Source organism: Bos taurus, chromosome 12 (genome assembly GCF_002263795.3).
Source record: "Bos taurus isolate L1 Dominette 01449 registration number 42190680 breed Hereford chromosome 12, ARS-UCD2.0, whole genome shotgun sequence".
Taxonomy (NCBI): domain Eukaryota; kingdom Metazoa; phylum Chordata; class Mammalia; order Artiodactyla; family Bovidae; genus Bos; species Bos taurus.
Genome location: NC_037339.1, coordinates 31,125,899 through 31,141,180, shown reverse-complemented (window position 1 = coordinate 31,141,180; position 15,282 = coordinate 31,125,899). Strand labels below are relative to the sequence as shown.

General features: G+C 43.6%; 1 protein-coding gene across 3 annotated transcripts in view; it reads left to right on the top strand.

Moving 5' to 3' along the window:
* The window catches only part of MTUS2 (microtubule associated scaffold protein 2), a 399,745-nt gene that overhangs the window by 258,417 nt on the left and 126,046 nt on the right, over positions 1-15,282 (top strand). For all 3 annotated transcript variants that reach the window (XM_059892233.1, XM_025000067.2, XM_025000066.2), the window contains one exon: positions 13,615-13,713. In XM_059892233.1, the coding sequence (XP_059748216.1) occupies positions 13,615-13,713 (99 nt within the window). The remainder of the gene's footprint in view (positions 1-13,614; positions 13,714-15,282) is intronic.

The window sequence follows — 15,282 nt, the reverse complement described above, 5'->3', positions numbered from 1 at the left end:
GTGACTCTTTGTCTCTGAATTTTCATGAAAAGCTGTTCTGTTGTTCGTATGTCAAATACAACATCTCACCAGGATGTTGATCTACGTAATTTTGCACAAATATTCAGGCTTTACCCATTGACTTTTCTAACTGGTCTGCAGTTGTTGTAGCAAAGGGGAGAATATTTTCAGTTGAAGTGTTGATCTGATGATAGGATACTGCTTGGTCAATATGCCTTCTGATTGTGTCATGTTGACACGATGTATTATGGAAAATAAAATTCCTTTATTCAGACTCAGCTATATAGAAGGATTTCGTATGGCTATACAGAGAATGAACAGCTGATGTCTTATTGTTTCGGTTTCTCTCCCCCTAAGGAAAAAATTCTCTGGGAATAGTGAGGCTGTTGCTTTATAGGTACAGAAGCTCCACTTGTATCACAAAAATTATTTTACTTCTTTAAAAGCAGGTTATTATTTCTGTATTAAAATCACAGATGTAGGTGTTTTTTGGCGTGTATGTGTGCTCGCTCAGTTGCGTCCGACTCTTTGCAGCCCCATGGACTATAGCCCACCAGGTTCCTCTGTCCATAGAGTTTTCCAGGCAAGAATACTGGAGTGGATTGCCATTTCCTCCTCCAGGGGATCTTCCCAACCCAGGGATTGAACCTGCATCTCTTGCATCTCCTGCATTGGCAGGCGGGTTCTTCACCACTGCATCACCTGAGAATTCCTATTTCTGGGTATACTATAGCCTTTCCTGGTGGCTCAAAGGGTAAAGAATCTGCTTGTAATACAGGAGACCCGGATTTGATCCCTGAGTCGGGAATATCCCCTGGAGAAGGGAATGGCAACCCACTCTAGTATTCTTGCTTGGAGAATTCCATGGGCAGAGGAGCCTGGTGAGCTACAGTCCATAGAGTTGCAAAGAGTTAGACACGACTGACAGACTAACACTTTCTTCTTTCTTCATAGTGTAAAAATACCAGTAGCGTGTCTGCACCGTCAGAATGTTTTTACCGAGCACTTGGATGTTCTGGGTTCTGTAAACAGCCTGCTCTAACATGTCTCCTCACCCTCCCTCCAGTCTGGCCAAGCATCATCTCCCCTCTCTGGGCACATCTAAATAAAGAGACTCAGTAAGAACTTGCTGAAACAAAATATGCAACTTTAGGACAAGACAGGACAGGTAAAGGGCTCACTTTGCCACGGGCATCTTGGATCTGGAGGTTGGGGACTTGTTCTCACCATAGCAGGTGACGTATGCTCCTTTAATGGAAATGACTCTGAGAGGCAGTTCTGACGGTGAGAGAGTCATGGCACCGCACAGTGTGGAAGCCCATGCTGACCCAGGCGTGGGACCTGCAGGGGACAAGCCCAGAGCAATTAGGTTGCGCTGGGCTCTTCAGTACAGGGGGTGTTATCACTTGGTGTTGGCTGTGTTCTCCCTGAGACGGGGTCCCCATGGTTCCCCCAGCTTTAGCTCATCAGTCCTCGTGAAGCCAACAGAGGGACCTGCAATGGCTTGGGGGTGGAGGCGTTTACAGGAGAGTAGAAGTGTTAGAAAGAACATTAGTGGGAGAAAAATTAAGGTGATACATTTGAGGCCTGTTCCTTTGCATGAGGTCCCAGAGATAGGAAAATATGGCGGGATGATGGATGGAGTGACTATCCATTGCATGGTTCAGAGGGTGGTGTTTGTGGGTGTCTTGGAAGGCCTGTTTGCTGTTCTTTCTGGCCAGCAGTGGGTGGAGAGCTTCCTCCCCACCAGGCCAGAAGGCCCTGTGAGTCCCATGCTATGACCCCAGAGTCCAGCTCAGTCACTCTGGGCCGGGCAAAGTCAGGGGAGGTGTGGATGGGCTTCCATTCATTCCATGGAGGTTTCGAGAGCACCTTCTCTGAGTTAAGCTCTGTGTTGGATGCTGGGGGACATCACGTGAATGGGACAGACACAGTCCTTGTTTCTACAGGGCTGCTGGTGTCACAGGAGAAAAAAGCATAAAACTCATACTTACACACGTATTTAATTATGGTTATGCTGAGTGTAACAGGCTTCCCCAGTGGCTCAGCAGTAAAAAATGTACGCAGGAGACTTGGGTTCGATCCCTGGGTTGGGTTGATTCCCTGGAGTGGGAAATGGCAACCCACTCGGGTGTTTTTGCCTGGGAAATCCCTTGGACAGAGGAGCTTGAAGGGCTGTAATCCACGGGGTCTCAAAGAGTTGGACAGGGCTGGGTGGACACACACCCACACTGAGTGTACGGTGGAGGCGTATTTAACAGACCTAACACAGTGTGCAAAAAGCATGCAGGAGAGACCTAACCGGTCAGTCCGAGTTGCCAGGCGGCAGGAGTGGGGGTGGCGTTCCGTGCAGGTGACCATGTAGATCCCCTCTTTGTAAATATTAGAGGTTCCCAGGTCTCCCTCCCCACTGAAAGTCTTGAACCTAGGCTGCTGACCACTAGATGGCTTGTTAATTTGAAAACGTGCAGCCTCCTCTCCCCTTTCAACCCTTTTGTGGAAGAACTGGAAAGCTGGTAAAAAGACAGGGTCAAAAATAAAAAAGTACAGAAAATGTACAGCTGCTTCCTCAGTCACTGCTTTTACTGGTGGGTCCCCTCTTCATCATCACACAAGCATTGCCCCTTAGGTGGTTCATTGGGACAGTTTGATTTTGTGTGTGGACACTTGAGTTTAAAGCTCTGATAACCTCATCCTCTGGGCACTTTAGTGGCCTCGAGGGCTGTTTAAAAATTATCATCGAAGTGTCACAGAATGATCCAGGTAAGGGACAAGATATATTTCTCTTAATCTGCCGTTTCTTTCATGGAAGCACGGATGATATTTTTGATGATTTGGGAGGTGCAATGGGACACGCCCATCGTACCAGCGAGAATTTGTAAAATACCACGACTCACTTGCTATTAAGCCCCCTGTAGGCTGGTGTGAAACCTGAAATGATGTGGTGGCCCCTCCAAAGTGGGGCAGAAAACCCTAACTCTCACGTAAGAGTATATGCACGTATTGCATCTCAAAGGTTGCACACCTGGTATTGTGCCCACTCTGCTTGTCAGCCTCCAAGAGCTATGGGAGCTGGGCCAGCAGTAATTAGTGCCAATGGTCCTGTGGAGCTGCTTTTGCGTTGTGATTTCTGACATTTACGTGCCTCATAACTCTGCCTCCTGAACTATAAGTGCATTGTTATGCAAAATGCTTCCATGCTGTAGCCCCGTCTCTTAGCCTGATGAGCACGGCACTTTTAATTACATGTCAGTGTTTAAAACTTTCCAGTTCTCTCCAGATTTGTATGTTTTACTAGCTACCTTATGCTGATGAAATACCAAATACCCTGTTTACTGTCTTTGGGTGATGACGTTGGGGGGAGCTAGGAAAAATGAAAATATAGTAAGAAAAAACAAATGCCAGCCATTCCTTTTCTAAGATAACTGGCAAAACATCACACATTTCTTGGACATTGCAGAGTCTTCGTGTATTCATCTTTGATCCATCGATCAGCATATTTGTGTCAAGCACTATTTCAGGCCCCACACTTTGTTATCAGTAATCTCTTCAGCAGCTGATCAGAGTCTAAAGCCCATGATGGACATGAGAAGCCAGTGTATGACTACCAGATGCAGGAGTATGAAATATAGAGTCCCCCAGTCTTAGAAGTGGAGAAGGAAATGGCAACCCATTCCGGTGTTCATGCCTGGAGAATCCCAGGGACGGGGGAGCCTGGTGGGCTGCCGTCTATGGGGTCGCACAGAGTCAGACATGACTGAAGCGACTTAGCAGCAGCAGCAGCAGCAGCAGCAGTCTCAAAAGTAGCTCTGACTGTTGAACAACCCACATGGCAGGTTGATAGGGATGAATGACAGCAGAATAAGTAATGTGACAGAGAAGACTGAGCACCGAAGAATCGATGCTTTTGAACTGTGGTGTTGGAGAAAACTCTTGAGAGTCCCTTGGACTGCAAGGAGATCCAACCAGTCCATCCTAAAGGAGATCAGTCCTGAATATTCATTGGAAGGACTGATGCTGAAGCTGAAGTTTGTTCTGTAGTCTTGGCATGCCGCAGTCCATGGGGTCACAAAGAGTCAGATATGACTGAGCAACTGAACAACAGCAGTGTGACAATACCCTGCTGTGTATCCAAGCTGGACAGTGGCCAACCTGACGTCATGGTTCATGACGTCAAGTAGAATAATAATTGCCAGCATGTTTTGAGTACTTACTGTATGCTTGCCAGACCCACCATCTCATTGCATCCTTACTTATTATGATGTGCTGGTACTATTCTTAACCTTATTTTATAGATTAGGAAGCTGTGGATTAGAGAGATCAAGTCATTTTCTAAGGGTAATGAAACCGGAAGATTTCTGGGTTGACTTCAAGCCTGGGAATCTAGCTGCAAAACTTTTATTTTATCACCATAGCTTCTATTTTATAGTGGCCACTGTCTCAACTGTGAGTTATCGTTTACCACATTGGTAGTTTACATTTTGAAGAAAAAGATGAATATTATCATAAAAGACAATCATAACATAGGCTGTAAAAAAATTAGAGAATTATAGTACAATAATCCTTACAGTCAGGTGAATTCCTGACATTTTGAAACCACTTCTTATTTTCCTTTTTTCATTTCTTCTCCAGTATCTGTTTCTCCCCATAATAAACAGGCCTGACGTCCTAAGTGAGTAATGAGAAATCACTTTCACACAGAACATAATGAGTAAAGCTATTCCTGTGATGGATTTGTGGGAGGAAAATAATCCAGTTCTCCTGGGGAATCAAGACTCTGCATGATCTGTTAGGTCCTGAGAACATGTGAATAAGTAAATCGTGGTGGGAAAAGTACTTGGATTTTTTGAAACTTCCTAAATAGAAACTGGGTTTTATTCACCGTGGCAGTTTTAGTTAGGTAAGTTCAAATGAAAGGAATGGTCTGAATTATTTGTCTTATTCTATCCAGTAATTTACTTTCCCATTAATTCAAGAACACAATAAAATCGTGCCTTTCAGGGCTAGCATTTCCCCCATACAAATATGATCTGCTTAGTATTAAAAGTGCCCAAGTAAAAAGATTAAAAATTCCCTGGTGCCTCCTGACGGGCGGGCGGGAGGTCCAGGAGGGAGGGGTTGTATATGTACATGGAGCTGGGTCACTTCGTGCCACAGTGGAAACGAACACAACGTGGTGAAGCAGCTATACCCAATTTAAAGAAAATAGAGAAATCAGAGGGGAGGAAATGATGAAAGCAACATTTTAAGAAAATTTCCCTCCGCTGTAGGACTGGAACAGCCTACCAGGTGCCCAGCATAATGAATGAAAAAAGACCCTCACGGGACGGGCACATCATAAGATTTCATAAGACTGGGGAAAAGAAGAGGCACCAAGGTTGAACTTTAGAGTAGTACCTAATTTTCCCAAAGCACCCCTGAACACTGAAAGAAAGACGCCTTCTCAATCCCCAGGGGAATGATTGCCGCATCAGAATTCTGGGTTTAGCCAAGTGACCAACTGTAAGAAGAAATTTGCGGCCAAAGTGGGGTGTGTGAATTTCAGAGGTAAGGTTCTAGGTGATCCAAGGTGCAGGGTGATACCCAGGTTTCCTGATTAAAGGTGCCTAGTAAGAGTTGTTGTTGTTCAGTCGCTAAGGCATGTCCTGACTCTTTGTGACCCTGTGGTCTGTAGCCTACCAGATTCCCCTGACCTCCACTATCTCCTGGAGTTTGCTCAGATTCATGTCCATTGAGTCCCTGATGTAATCTAACTATCTCATCCTCTGCCACCCTTCTTGTTTTGCCTTCACTCTCTCCCAGCATCAAGGTCTTTTCTAATAAGTCAGCTCTTCACATCAAGTGGCCAAAGTGTTGGAGCTTCAGTGTCAGTCCTTCCAATGACTATTCAAGGTTGATTTCCTTTAGGATTGACTGGTTTGATATCCTTGCTGTCCAAGGAACTCTCGAGAGTCTTCTCCAGCACCACAACTCGAAAGTATCAATTTTTTGGTGCTTAGCCTTCTTTATGGTCCAACTTTCACATCTGTACATGACTACTGGGAAGACCCTAGAAGAGTGGCAGTTGTCTAAGTACTGAAAGGCTGGGATGTCAAATGAGTTGTGCATGGGATCATGGACATTTCCCAGCTTGATGGCAGGACCTGAGGTAAGAGGAAGACCATGTCTAGGAGTAAGTGAAAGTCAGTAACTATAGCTGTAGTGACAGCAAGGAACAGTGTTAGAGTATATCAGCCAATAGTTAGGTACCTCCAAGGAAAAAGAGTTTAACACAAGCATAGGGCTTCGAGTTCCGGTGAGGTGGTGCTGGGTGGTTTGAAAGAGATCTCCTGACTGAAAGATAAGTTGGGTGAGGATGATGAGGACCATTTGAGAAAGTTACTCTGAAAGATTGAGGCCAGTTGTGGGTGGTAGTGGTTTAGTCACTCAGTCGTATCTGACTCCTTCAATCCCATGGACTATAGCCCACCAGGCTCCTCTGTTCATGGGATTCTTCAGGTAAGAATCCTGGAGTGGGTTGCTGTTTCCTTCTCCAAGGGATCTTCCAGACCCAGGAATCAAACCTAGGTCTCCTGCATTGCAGACAGATTCTTTACTGTCTGAACCACCAGGGAAGTCCATACTTGGGGATTATAAAACTTTTAAATAGATATGGTATTTTCCCCCAAACCTCACTCCTTCATTCTTACCTTTTCACAACAGTCTTCAAAAGTAAATTATCCCTGCTCTTATCCCAGGAAATAATTAGATCTCTGTTACAAGTCTGATTTTTGTAGGTCTTTATTTGAGCACAGAAATCTCCTTTATTCTACTTTGAATTTCCACTTCCCTCACACATGCAATAAAGGGTGGAGGAAATGGAATGAACCTTTAATAGTTTCAATCTAGCCTCATTTCAGGTATATTTAGACTGTTTCCCTCATTAACTCCATTTTCCACCAATGTCAGATATTTCTGTTGATTTTTTAAAACTACTCTTGGCATGGGGATTCCCTAGCCATCCAGTGGTTAAGACTCTGAGAGCCCACTGCAGTGGGCATGGATTCGATCCCAGGTCAGGGAACTAAGATTCTGCAAGCCAAGAGTTGCAGTAAAAAAATATATTACTATTGGCAGCTAAAAGCTGTTTCTTTCTCTTATCTCTGCAACCCCTCTGGAGTCCTCTCTCACCCCCCCTCTCATTTATAACTCATCCAGGTTCCTCTTTTATTTGTTGTGTTTTTATCTAGATAATATTTCCTTTCTTCATCCCATTCAGTCCCTATAAATCTTTCCTTGAAATGGCCCCTCATTCTATCCATCTCCTAAGTGACAACAGAATCCCTGCTTCCTGGTTACATCACTCATGTTTTCCTATTCGCCTTCTGCAGCTCCATTGCCTGATAATCATAACTTACATTGTTGTCACATTTACCTTTCATTTTTCTTCCTGTTCCTCTTCATCTTCCTAACGGGGCCTTTCATGACATCTGGGCCAGGTCTGTTGGGCTAGGGGAATTAGAATTAGCCCCATTAATTCCACTTTCACAAGTGGATAGAATGAGAAAGTTAGACAGTTGGAGCATAAAGTCTCTGGCTGTGCAGGTTTCTTTATCCTTTTTGTTTCTTATCTTTTCTTACTTCTACTGAGATTTATTTTCAGGGATTGGTGGCCCATTGTGTGTGAGGTTAGGAGCCTATGAAAATTCCCTTTGATTTTTTTTTTCTTGATATGCTCATTTTATTAAAAATATATATATAGCATTTTTCTTTTTATGAAAAAAAAATAGAGCATTTTTCTAACCATTATCTATAATCGAATTTTTTCTTTTCATTTTGATGTGCTCCCTGAGGATTCTGAATTAAGCATTGTCATTTGTCATCACATTTTTAAGAGCACAGCCTCGTGCTCATCCACCGCTCTTGACTGGGGGGCTCTGGTCCTGGGCTCAGGGCTCTGCTCAGGTGGACTTGGCGTTAAGCATCCGTGATGAGCAGTTGTAAGAAAACACGAGGTGGGTCTTGGAGCAGCACGTGTTGGAGTCTTGCATGTGGAAGGCCCGTGTCCAGGAGAAGCTGAGCTCACACGCTCTTCTTTCCTCCACCGAGGAGCAGTGTCCAGGAGCTTTGCCAGGGAGCTCCTTTCGACCTAAGCCTCTGAGAGGCTGTTTGCTGCTCTGTTTATGGTGAAACGCTTTAGAGATTGTCTGGAAATAGGTGACTGCTGTCAGTGACTGTCAGTTTCAAATGAAACTCTATGACTTCTCCTCTGAGACCGGAGGGAGACCAGCATTTCTTTCCCCACTGCCGCCTTCTTCTGCCCCTGCTCCAAGAGCTGCAGTGACAGGGTTCTGGACTTTGCACACACACAGCCGCGTGGGGTAAGGGGCAGGATGGGGCAGAGTTGAGGGGTGGGAAGGCAGATGCCTGTCCAAAGTCCAACCAGGGGGCAAGAGCTTTTATAGATGGAGGGAGGGGGCTGTAGGCAGAAACAGCACAGTCAGCTCTGACAGTCATCTTGAAATTGGTCATTGGGGGTCTGACCAGCACCATCTTGTTTTAAGTACAGTTAGCCTTCAGTTCCAGGGCATGCTCCCAATTTCCTTGAGGCCGGTTCTCAGAATTGTTACAGCTTATGTCACGGCTACAGTCTAGTCATTATATAGTTAGCCTCCACCTGGTGGAGGTTTCAGTATCTATGAGACAGCTCACGGCACATGGTTCAGAATATTATCTATAGCTCTTGAGAAGGACCTAAAGGTCCTTGGCTATGCTTACAGACTAAACTATCATTATTTGGTCTCCTGTGACTGTTTTCCTCTGTTTCTGCATGTTCTCACTTCTCTGATTAAACTTATTCTTTGGCTAAATTTTTCCACAGACAGAAGACAGGCAGAGGACCTGGGGCAGGGGATGGGATGTGGGGGCAAGGACCATCGGGTCCTGCTCCATTTCAGTAGGTACTCTGGGATCTTACGGAGTAAAATGAAAGTTTACAGTGTACTTAAAAATTATTTACTCTGAGTCCACATTGCAAGAAAATTGCAGAAGCCACTGTATTCTTGACTAATTGCCCTAATTTTCTGTGCCATCAAGAGTTCCCTGAACCACAGAGAAATTTTCTCGGCAGCTCCGTGTTCCTACAGGGACAGGATCGTGAAACTTTCGATCAAAGTTATGCTTGTGGAATTGTTTGTACTCAGCTGGTTGCTTTCCTTATTCCTTCATAGAGCAGACAAATTATTTTCATTTTGTTTTTGGTTTCATGGCTTTTGTTTTTTATTATAAAAACAATGTATGAGATCTTCATTAAAAGTGGAAATAGTGCAGAAGCATATGAAAACAAAAAGTAAAGTTCCCTTGATCCTACTGCTCAGAAGTAGTAGCCATTATCAAAAATATTTTAAAACTAGTAATATTTTAAGCTGGCTTAAAACTCAATATTCAGAAAACTAAGATCATGGCATCTGGTCCCATCACTTCATGAAGGGGAAAAAGTGGAAGCAGTGACAGATTTTATTTTCTTGGGCTCCTCAATCACTGTGCACAATGAACGCAGCCATGAAATTAAAAGACTGTTGCTCTTAGGAAAGAAAACAATGACCAACCTAGACAGTGCATTAAAAAGCAGAGACATCACTTGCTGACAAAGTCTGTCTAGTCAAAGCTATGGTTTTTCCAGTAGTCATGCATGAATGTGAGAGTTGGACCATAAAGAAGGCTCAGCACCAAAGAAGGTGATGCATTCCTATTGTGGTGTTGGAGAAGACTCCTGAGAGTCCCTTGGACTACAAGGAGATAAAACCAGTCAATCCTAAAGAAATCAACCCTGAATATTCATTGAAAGGACTGTTGCTGAAGCTCCAGTACTTTGGACACCTGATGCAAAAAGCTGACTCATTGGAAAAGACCCTGATGCTGGGAAAGATTGAAGGCAAAAGAAGAAGGGGACAGCAGAGGATGAGTAGGTTGGATAGCATCATCAACTCAATGGACATGAATTTGAGCAAACTCCTGGAGATAGTGGAGGACAGGGAAGTCTGGTGTGCTGCAGTCCATGGAGTCAAAGGGTTCAACACGACTAAGTGACTAAACAACAACAACAAAACTAGGAAACAGTCTTTCAGAAATTTTTATATATTTACAGCTGTGTGTGTTAGTTGCTCAGTCGTGTCTGACTCTCTGCGACCCCATGGACTGTAGCCCCCCAGGCTTCTCTGTCCATGGGATTCTCCAGGCAAGAATACTGGAGTGGATTGCCATACCCTTCTCCAGAGGATTTTCCCAACCCAGGGATTGAACCCTGGTCTCCTGCATTGCAGGCAGATTCTTTACCGTTTGAGCTATGAGAACATCCCATTTACAGCTGTAATATAGATAATATCTTTGTGTATTAAAAATGTGATAATACCATGCATACTCTTCAACAAATAGCTTTTTAATTTATTTCTCATGAACATCTTTCCATGCCAGTATAATATAAAGCAACCTTATTGTTTTTATTGGCAGCATAGTGCTACATCATACGAACATACTATAGTTTATTTAACCATTCCCCATGTGCATTTTGGTCATTTTCATGTCTTTATCATTGTGAATGATGTATGAAGTGTCTTTGAACATACATCTTTTCACAGTTGTATTCCAAAGAGAGATCTCTAGAAGCAGAATTGCTGAATCAAGTCTATCAATGTTTAAATTTTTGATAAATGCTGCCAAAGAGCATTCCATGAAGGCTGGATGGAAAGTATTGAAACTCTGAATAAATATTTATGTTTTGTTTCCCTTCAAAGTGTGTGTTTAGCTCACACTTTGGCCTTTAACACTGTCCTTCTGAGCTCCCAGGAGTCTGGGTGACTTTCTGTGTTACTTGAAACCTAAGATCTGAGCAGAGGGAAGGAGAGTGAGATGAGCCACAAATTGGATCCTCTGTGGGGTGGGTGTGGCTTCGGTGGAGTGGCATGGGGCTGGGCTTTCGGGTCCCCCGAGGGTCCAGCCTCCTGTAGCCCCTACATGCCTTGGCATGAGCTGTCTTGAAAAGAGCCTAATAGGAAATGGAGGGGACAGTGGGCATTGATTGGATGGCCATGCTGTCCAGGGCAGGGTGCATTGTCTGGCTGAAGTTTATATTCTAGTGAGGAAGGTAGACAGTTAGCAGACAGATCTGTTTTGGATGGTAGTAAGTGATGTAAAGAAGAATGAAGCAGGTAAGGGGAGAGTGTCAGGTGGCAGGAGGGCTGTTTTACCTGTTGTGCCAGGCACTGCCTCCCTGGAGACTGTTAGCTGTGCCAGGACCTGAATGAGCAGGTGAGTGAACCAAGCTCAAGGTTCAGGGAGGTACATTCCATGCAGAAGGAATGTGCACTCAAGAGAATGTGCCTGCAATGGGAGGAAGTTCAGCAAGTTTGAGCACCAGCAAGATGTAGGAGGAAGAGCAGGAGGCAAGTGGACATGGAGGGAGGGGGTGAAGCAGGCCCAATGGGGTCAGGAGAAGCAGGAGCCCAATCAGGTCAGAAAAGTAGAGAGAGGTTGGTTGCAAATACCTGCCTCCCTCTGCAAAGCCCGGAAATAACTCCTCCCCAATCATGTGTATGGGCGCGCGTGCACACATACACACACACACACGTGCATACACTTGCATACACACATGCATATAAATAATCTCAAATAGTGCTTTTAAAACTGTAAGGGAAAGTCGACATATTTGGACATATTGAAAATTTAAAAATACAGTACAACAAAAGGTACTATAAATAAGTTGTAAAAAGTGAAATGTGGAAAATGTAATGTGTAGAAAAGGCAAAGGATTAATATCTAGGATAGATGAAGAATTCTTACACATCAATAAGAAAAATGGGTGAAGGGTTTAATGAGGCAATTTTCAAATGCATATGACCAATTTAAAAAGATTCCAAGCGTTTGGCAAAAAATCAAAATGATGGAGACTTCAGTGTCAGTGGGGCATGGGAGATGTACAAAGAGCTGGTCTCCCACACTTGGTTGGGAATGTCAATTAGTAGCTTTGGGTGGAGGACAACCGGGCTATGTCTGGTGATACTGCAAATGAGCAGACTCTTAATCTGGCAAAAGCATATCTGTGCATTTATTCTGTAAAGAGGCCGATACATGCTTACAAAGAAGTAGAAAACTGTTTACATAGCACATTTATCTTTTTTAATAGCTGACGCCTGCAAACACTCTAAATGCTCATCAACCAGAGGATGGGTAAATTATAGTGCTTCTTTGCCCCTTAATATGATGTGACATTTTTAAAAGATCTATAAATGCACTGATATGAAAAGGATCTTGAAAAGTGTGGGTAGGTAAAAAGAAATCACCGTATGCAATTCATTTAATTAATTAATAACCATGTATGTGTTTGTGTAGGTATGTTTAAAAATAACTAGAATAATGTCTGGAAGAATAGATGCAAACTGCTAGCAGCAGTTACCTCTGAAGGGGGAGTAAGGATGTGGGGCTGAGAGTGAAGAGGGAAGTTTGTATTCTGCTTCTAAGGGACCATCACCATTACTAGGGTTTTTTTTTTTAATCACAGTGTTTGGGGTTTTTAAAAATTTATTTATTATTTTTGGCTGTGCTGGGTCTTTGCTGCTGTGTGTGGGTTATCTCTAGTTGCAGCGAGCAGGGGTCACTCTTCATTGCAGTACACGAGTTTCTCATTGAGATGGCTTCTCTTGTTCCTGAGCATGGGCTCCAAGTGCACAGGCTTCAGTCGTTGTGGTATGTGGGCTTAGCACATGGGATCTTCCCAGATCAGAGACCAAACCCTTGTCTCCTGCATTGGCAGTCAGATTCTTTATACCATTGAGCCACCAGGAAAGCCCAGGGTTTACTTTAGAAATGGCATAATAAATGGTCCTGAGGTGGAGACAGGTCTAGGTACGCCCAGGTTGGTGTTACTTCTCTGATCTTCCATCCATCATTCTTTGACTTTCTGATGAAGGGGATGTGAGGTGAGGGTCTGTGCCCAGCACACAAGGGAGAAATGGGGCCATGTCCCGAGTGCCCGTTCTTAGATTGAGCCCAAGTTCAAGATGTCCTGTGCTGCTGCAGCCGCCTCTGCCATCTGGTCCCACAAAGGCTCAGCTGCTGCAGAGATAGAACTCGGAGGCTCTCCAGGTCACCTCTGCAGACCAGCTGCATGGAAATTAATTAGAGGCAGACCAAGTCCCCCGAGGCTCAGCTCTCATGATGCTGGAGTCATTAGCAGTTAGATTCGGCTACAGCTTCCTTCTCCATCTTCTGAAAATTTGTTTTGGCAAGGAGACAGGCCGACTGAGTTGGTGGCTGAGGACAGTGAAATTTTAACTCCCACATAGTTTGTCAGGGCCCTTGGGGTGCGGTGACCCCCAGAGACAGGGGCGGTTTTCATCATGTCAGAGACAGCAGTGTACTTATTCCTCTGACTGCTCATAACAAAATTCCCTTTGCTATAAACAAGCATGTCATTCCTGAAGCACAGGAGGTGGTGACTATAGCAACAAATCACCCAAATATTATTTTGTTCTGTGTGCCTTTTGTTAAGCCTCCCTTTCCACAAACAATTTGTGTTAACCGTTTTGATTGTAATGAGCTCTCTTTTGTTTGTTTCTCTCTTTTTCTAATTATTTATAGGAGCCAAGAAAGAAGTACAAAAAGAGCAAGATGCCAATAAACCTGCAGTTTCATCTCCTAAGAGGACAGCGGCTTCAAGCACCAAGCTTCACTCGCCAGGTATTTAAGAAATGTGAACTATGTTATCTGAGGAGACTTGAACTTGGAATTCATTTTGTTCAAATGTCATTAATGGAGCACTGCCAGCCCACGTGGTACGCGTGACTGTTCCAGGGCTTGACGTGCGTGTGCAGCTGTGTTCTGACTCCAGCTGAAATGAACCAGCTGTTGGCATCATTTCGTCTTTAAAAAAATGTTATTAATCCTACATTTAGAGGGTAGGATCTGCTCTGTGTAGGAGTATCTGCTATTCCAACAGCACCTGAGATAATTTATAATTGAAAAACAGATTTTGGAGATCTTACCTCAAGAGATAAATTTTCCAAAAAGAGGAGAAAAAGATGAACCGTGGATATCAAACACTTGTTATTTATTTACATACTTATATGAACAAGCTATGTAATGTCGTGAAAGTTGAAAACTACCTATTATGGAAATTCATATTGTAAGACATCAGCCTCTTTGTAGAACAGAATGCAGTATAACCTTTAAGCACAAAAATAGTAGCAATAATAGCAGCTAAAGTTTGAGTTCTTACTGTATACCAGGTACTGCCCTTAGGTCTTTAAATGTATTCATTTACGTAACGCCCACAGTAACTGGGGGATGGGTACGATATTGCCTCTTCCTTTGTATGTGAGGAAATTGAGCTTCATAGATTTTCATTAACTTGCCCAAAAGTCACAGGAAATAAATAGTAGAGCCTTTGTTTTAACACAGGCACTTTGAATCCCAAAACTGCACTCTTACTTGCTACACTATGAACCAGAAACCTTGTGGAATAATGACCTTATTAATAATGTTTCCAGTAAATTCTAAAAATGTATAGGAAGTAATCCAAAGTCACACATGAAGAGGGTCAGGAGGCAGAGCCTGTTACCGAAGGCAGATTTGTGTGCCTGATGCACGATGAGGCAAAACAAACGGAAACGTCGGAGTTTGGAGCAGAAAAAGGTTAATTGCAAGGAGACTGGTAGTTTGTGCTCTGAAAACCCAGAACTGCTCAAAGGATTTCAGCAAAGCACTTTTAAGGGCAAGTTGAGGGAGGGGCATGGTTAGTTGTTGCAAACTTCATGGTGTGGGAATCCTTTGCTCTTGCAGCTGTCCATGTGGGTAGTCAGGATATTCCTGTAAACTTCCAACAAGACATATGCAGGGAAAGGTTGAAATGAGGGCTTAAAAAATTTAAATCCATGTCAATGAAGGCCAAGAGAGGGGAGAAAAGAAAAAGAAAACAGGAAAGGAGAGGAAGGGGTTGAGCTCTACTGAAGCAGTAGTCCATTCCTTTTTATCGGCGAATAGAACTCCACTGTGTACGTACCACAATATATCCATTCACCTATTGAGACAGTTTGGAGATTTCCCCCAGGGATTTGGCTATTATAAATGAAGCTACCACGCACATTTGTACAAACCTTGGTACAGACCTCTGCTTTCATTTTTCTTGGCAAATAGCTAAGAGTGGAATGCCTGAGTCATATGGTAGCTATGTGTTTAGCTTTAAAATCTGTTTAAAAGTTTTCCAATCTGTTTTCCAAGGTAGTTGTACCATTTTATATTCCCGTCAGT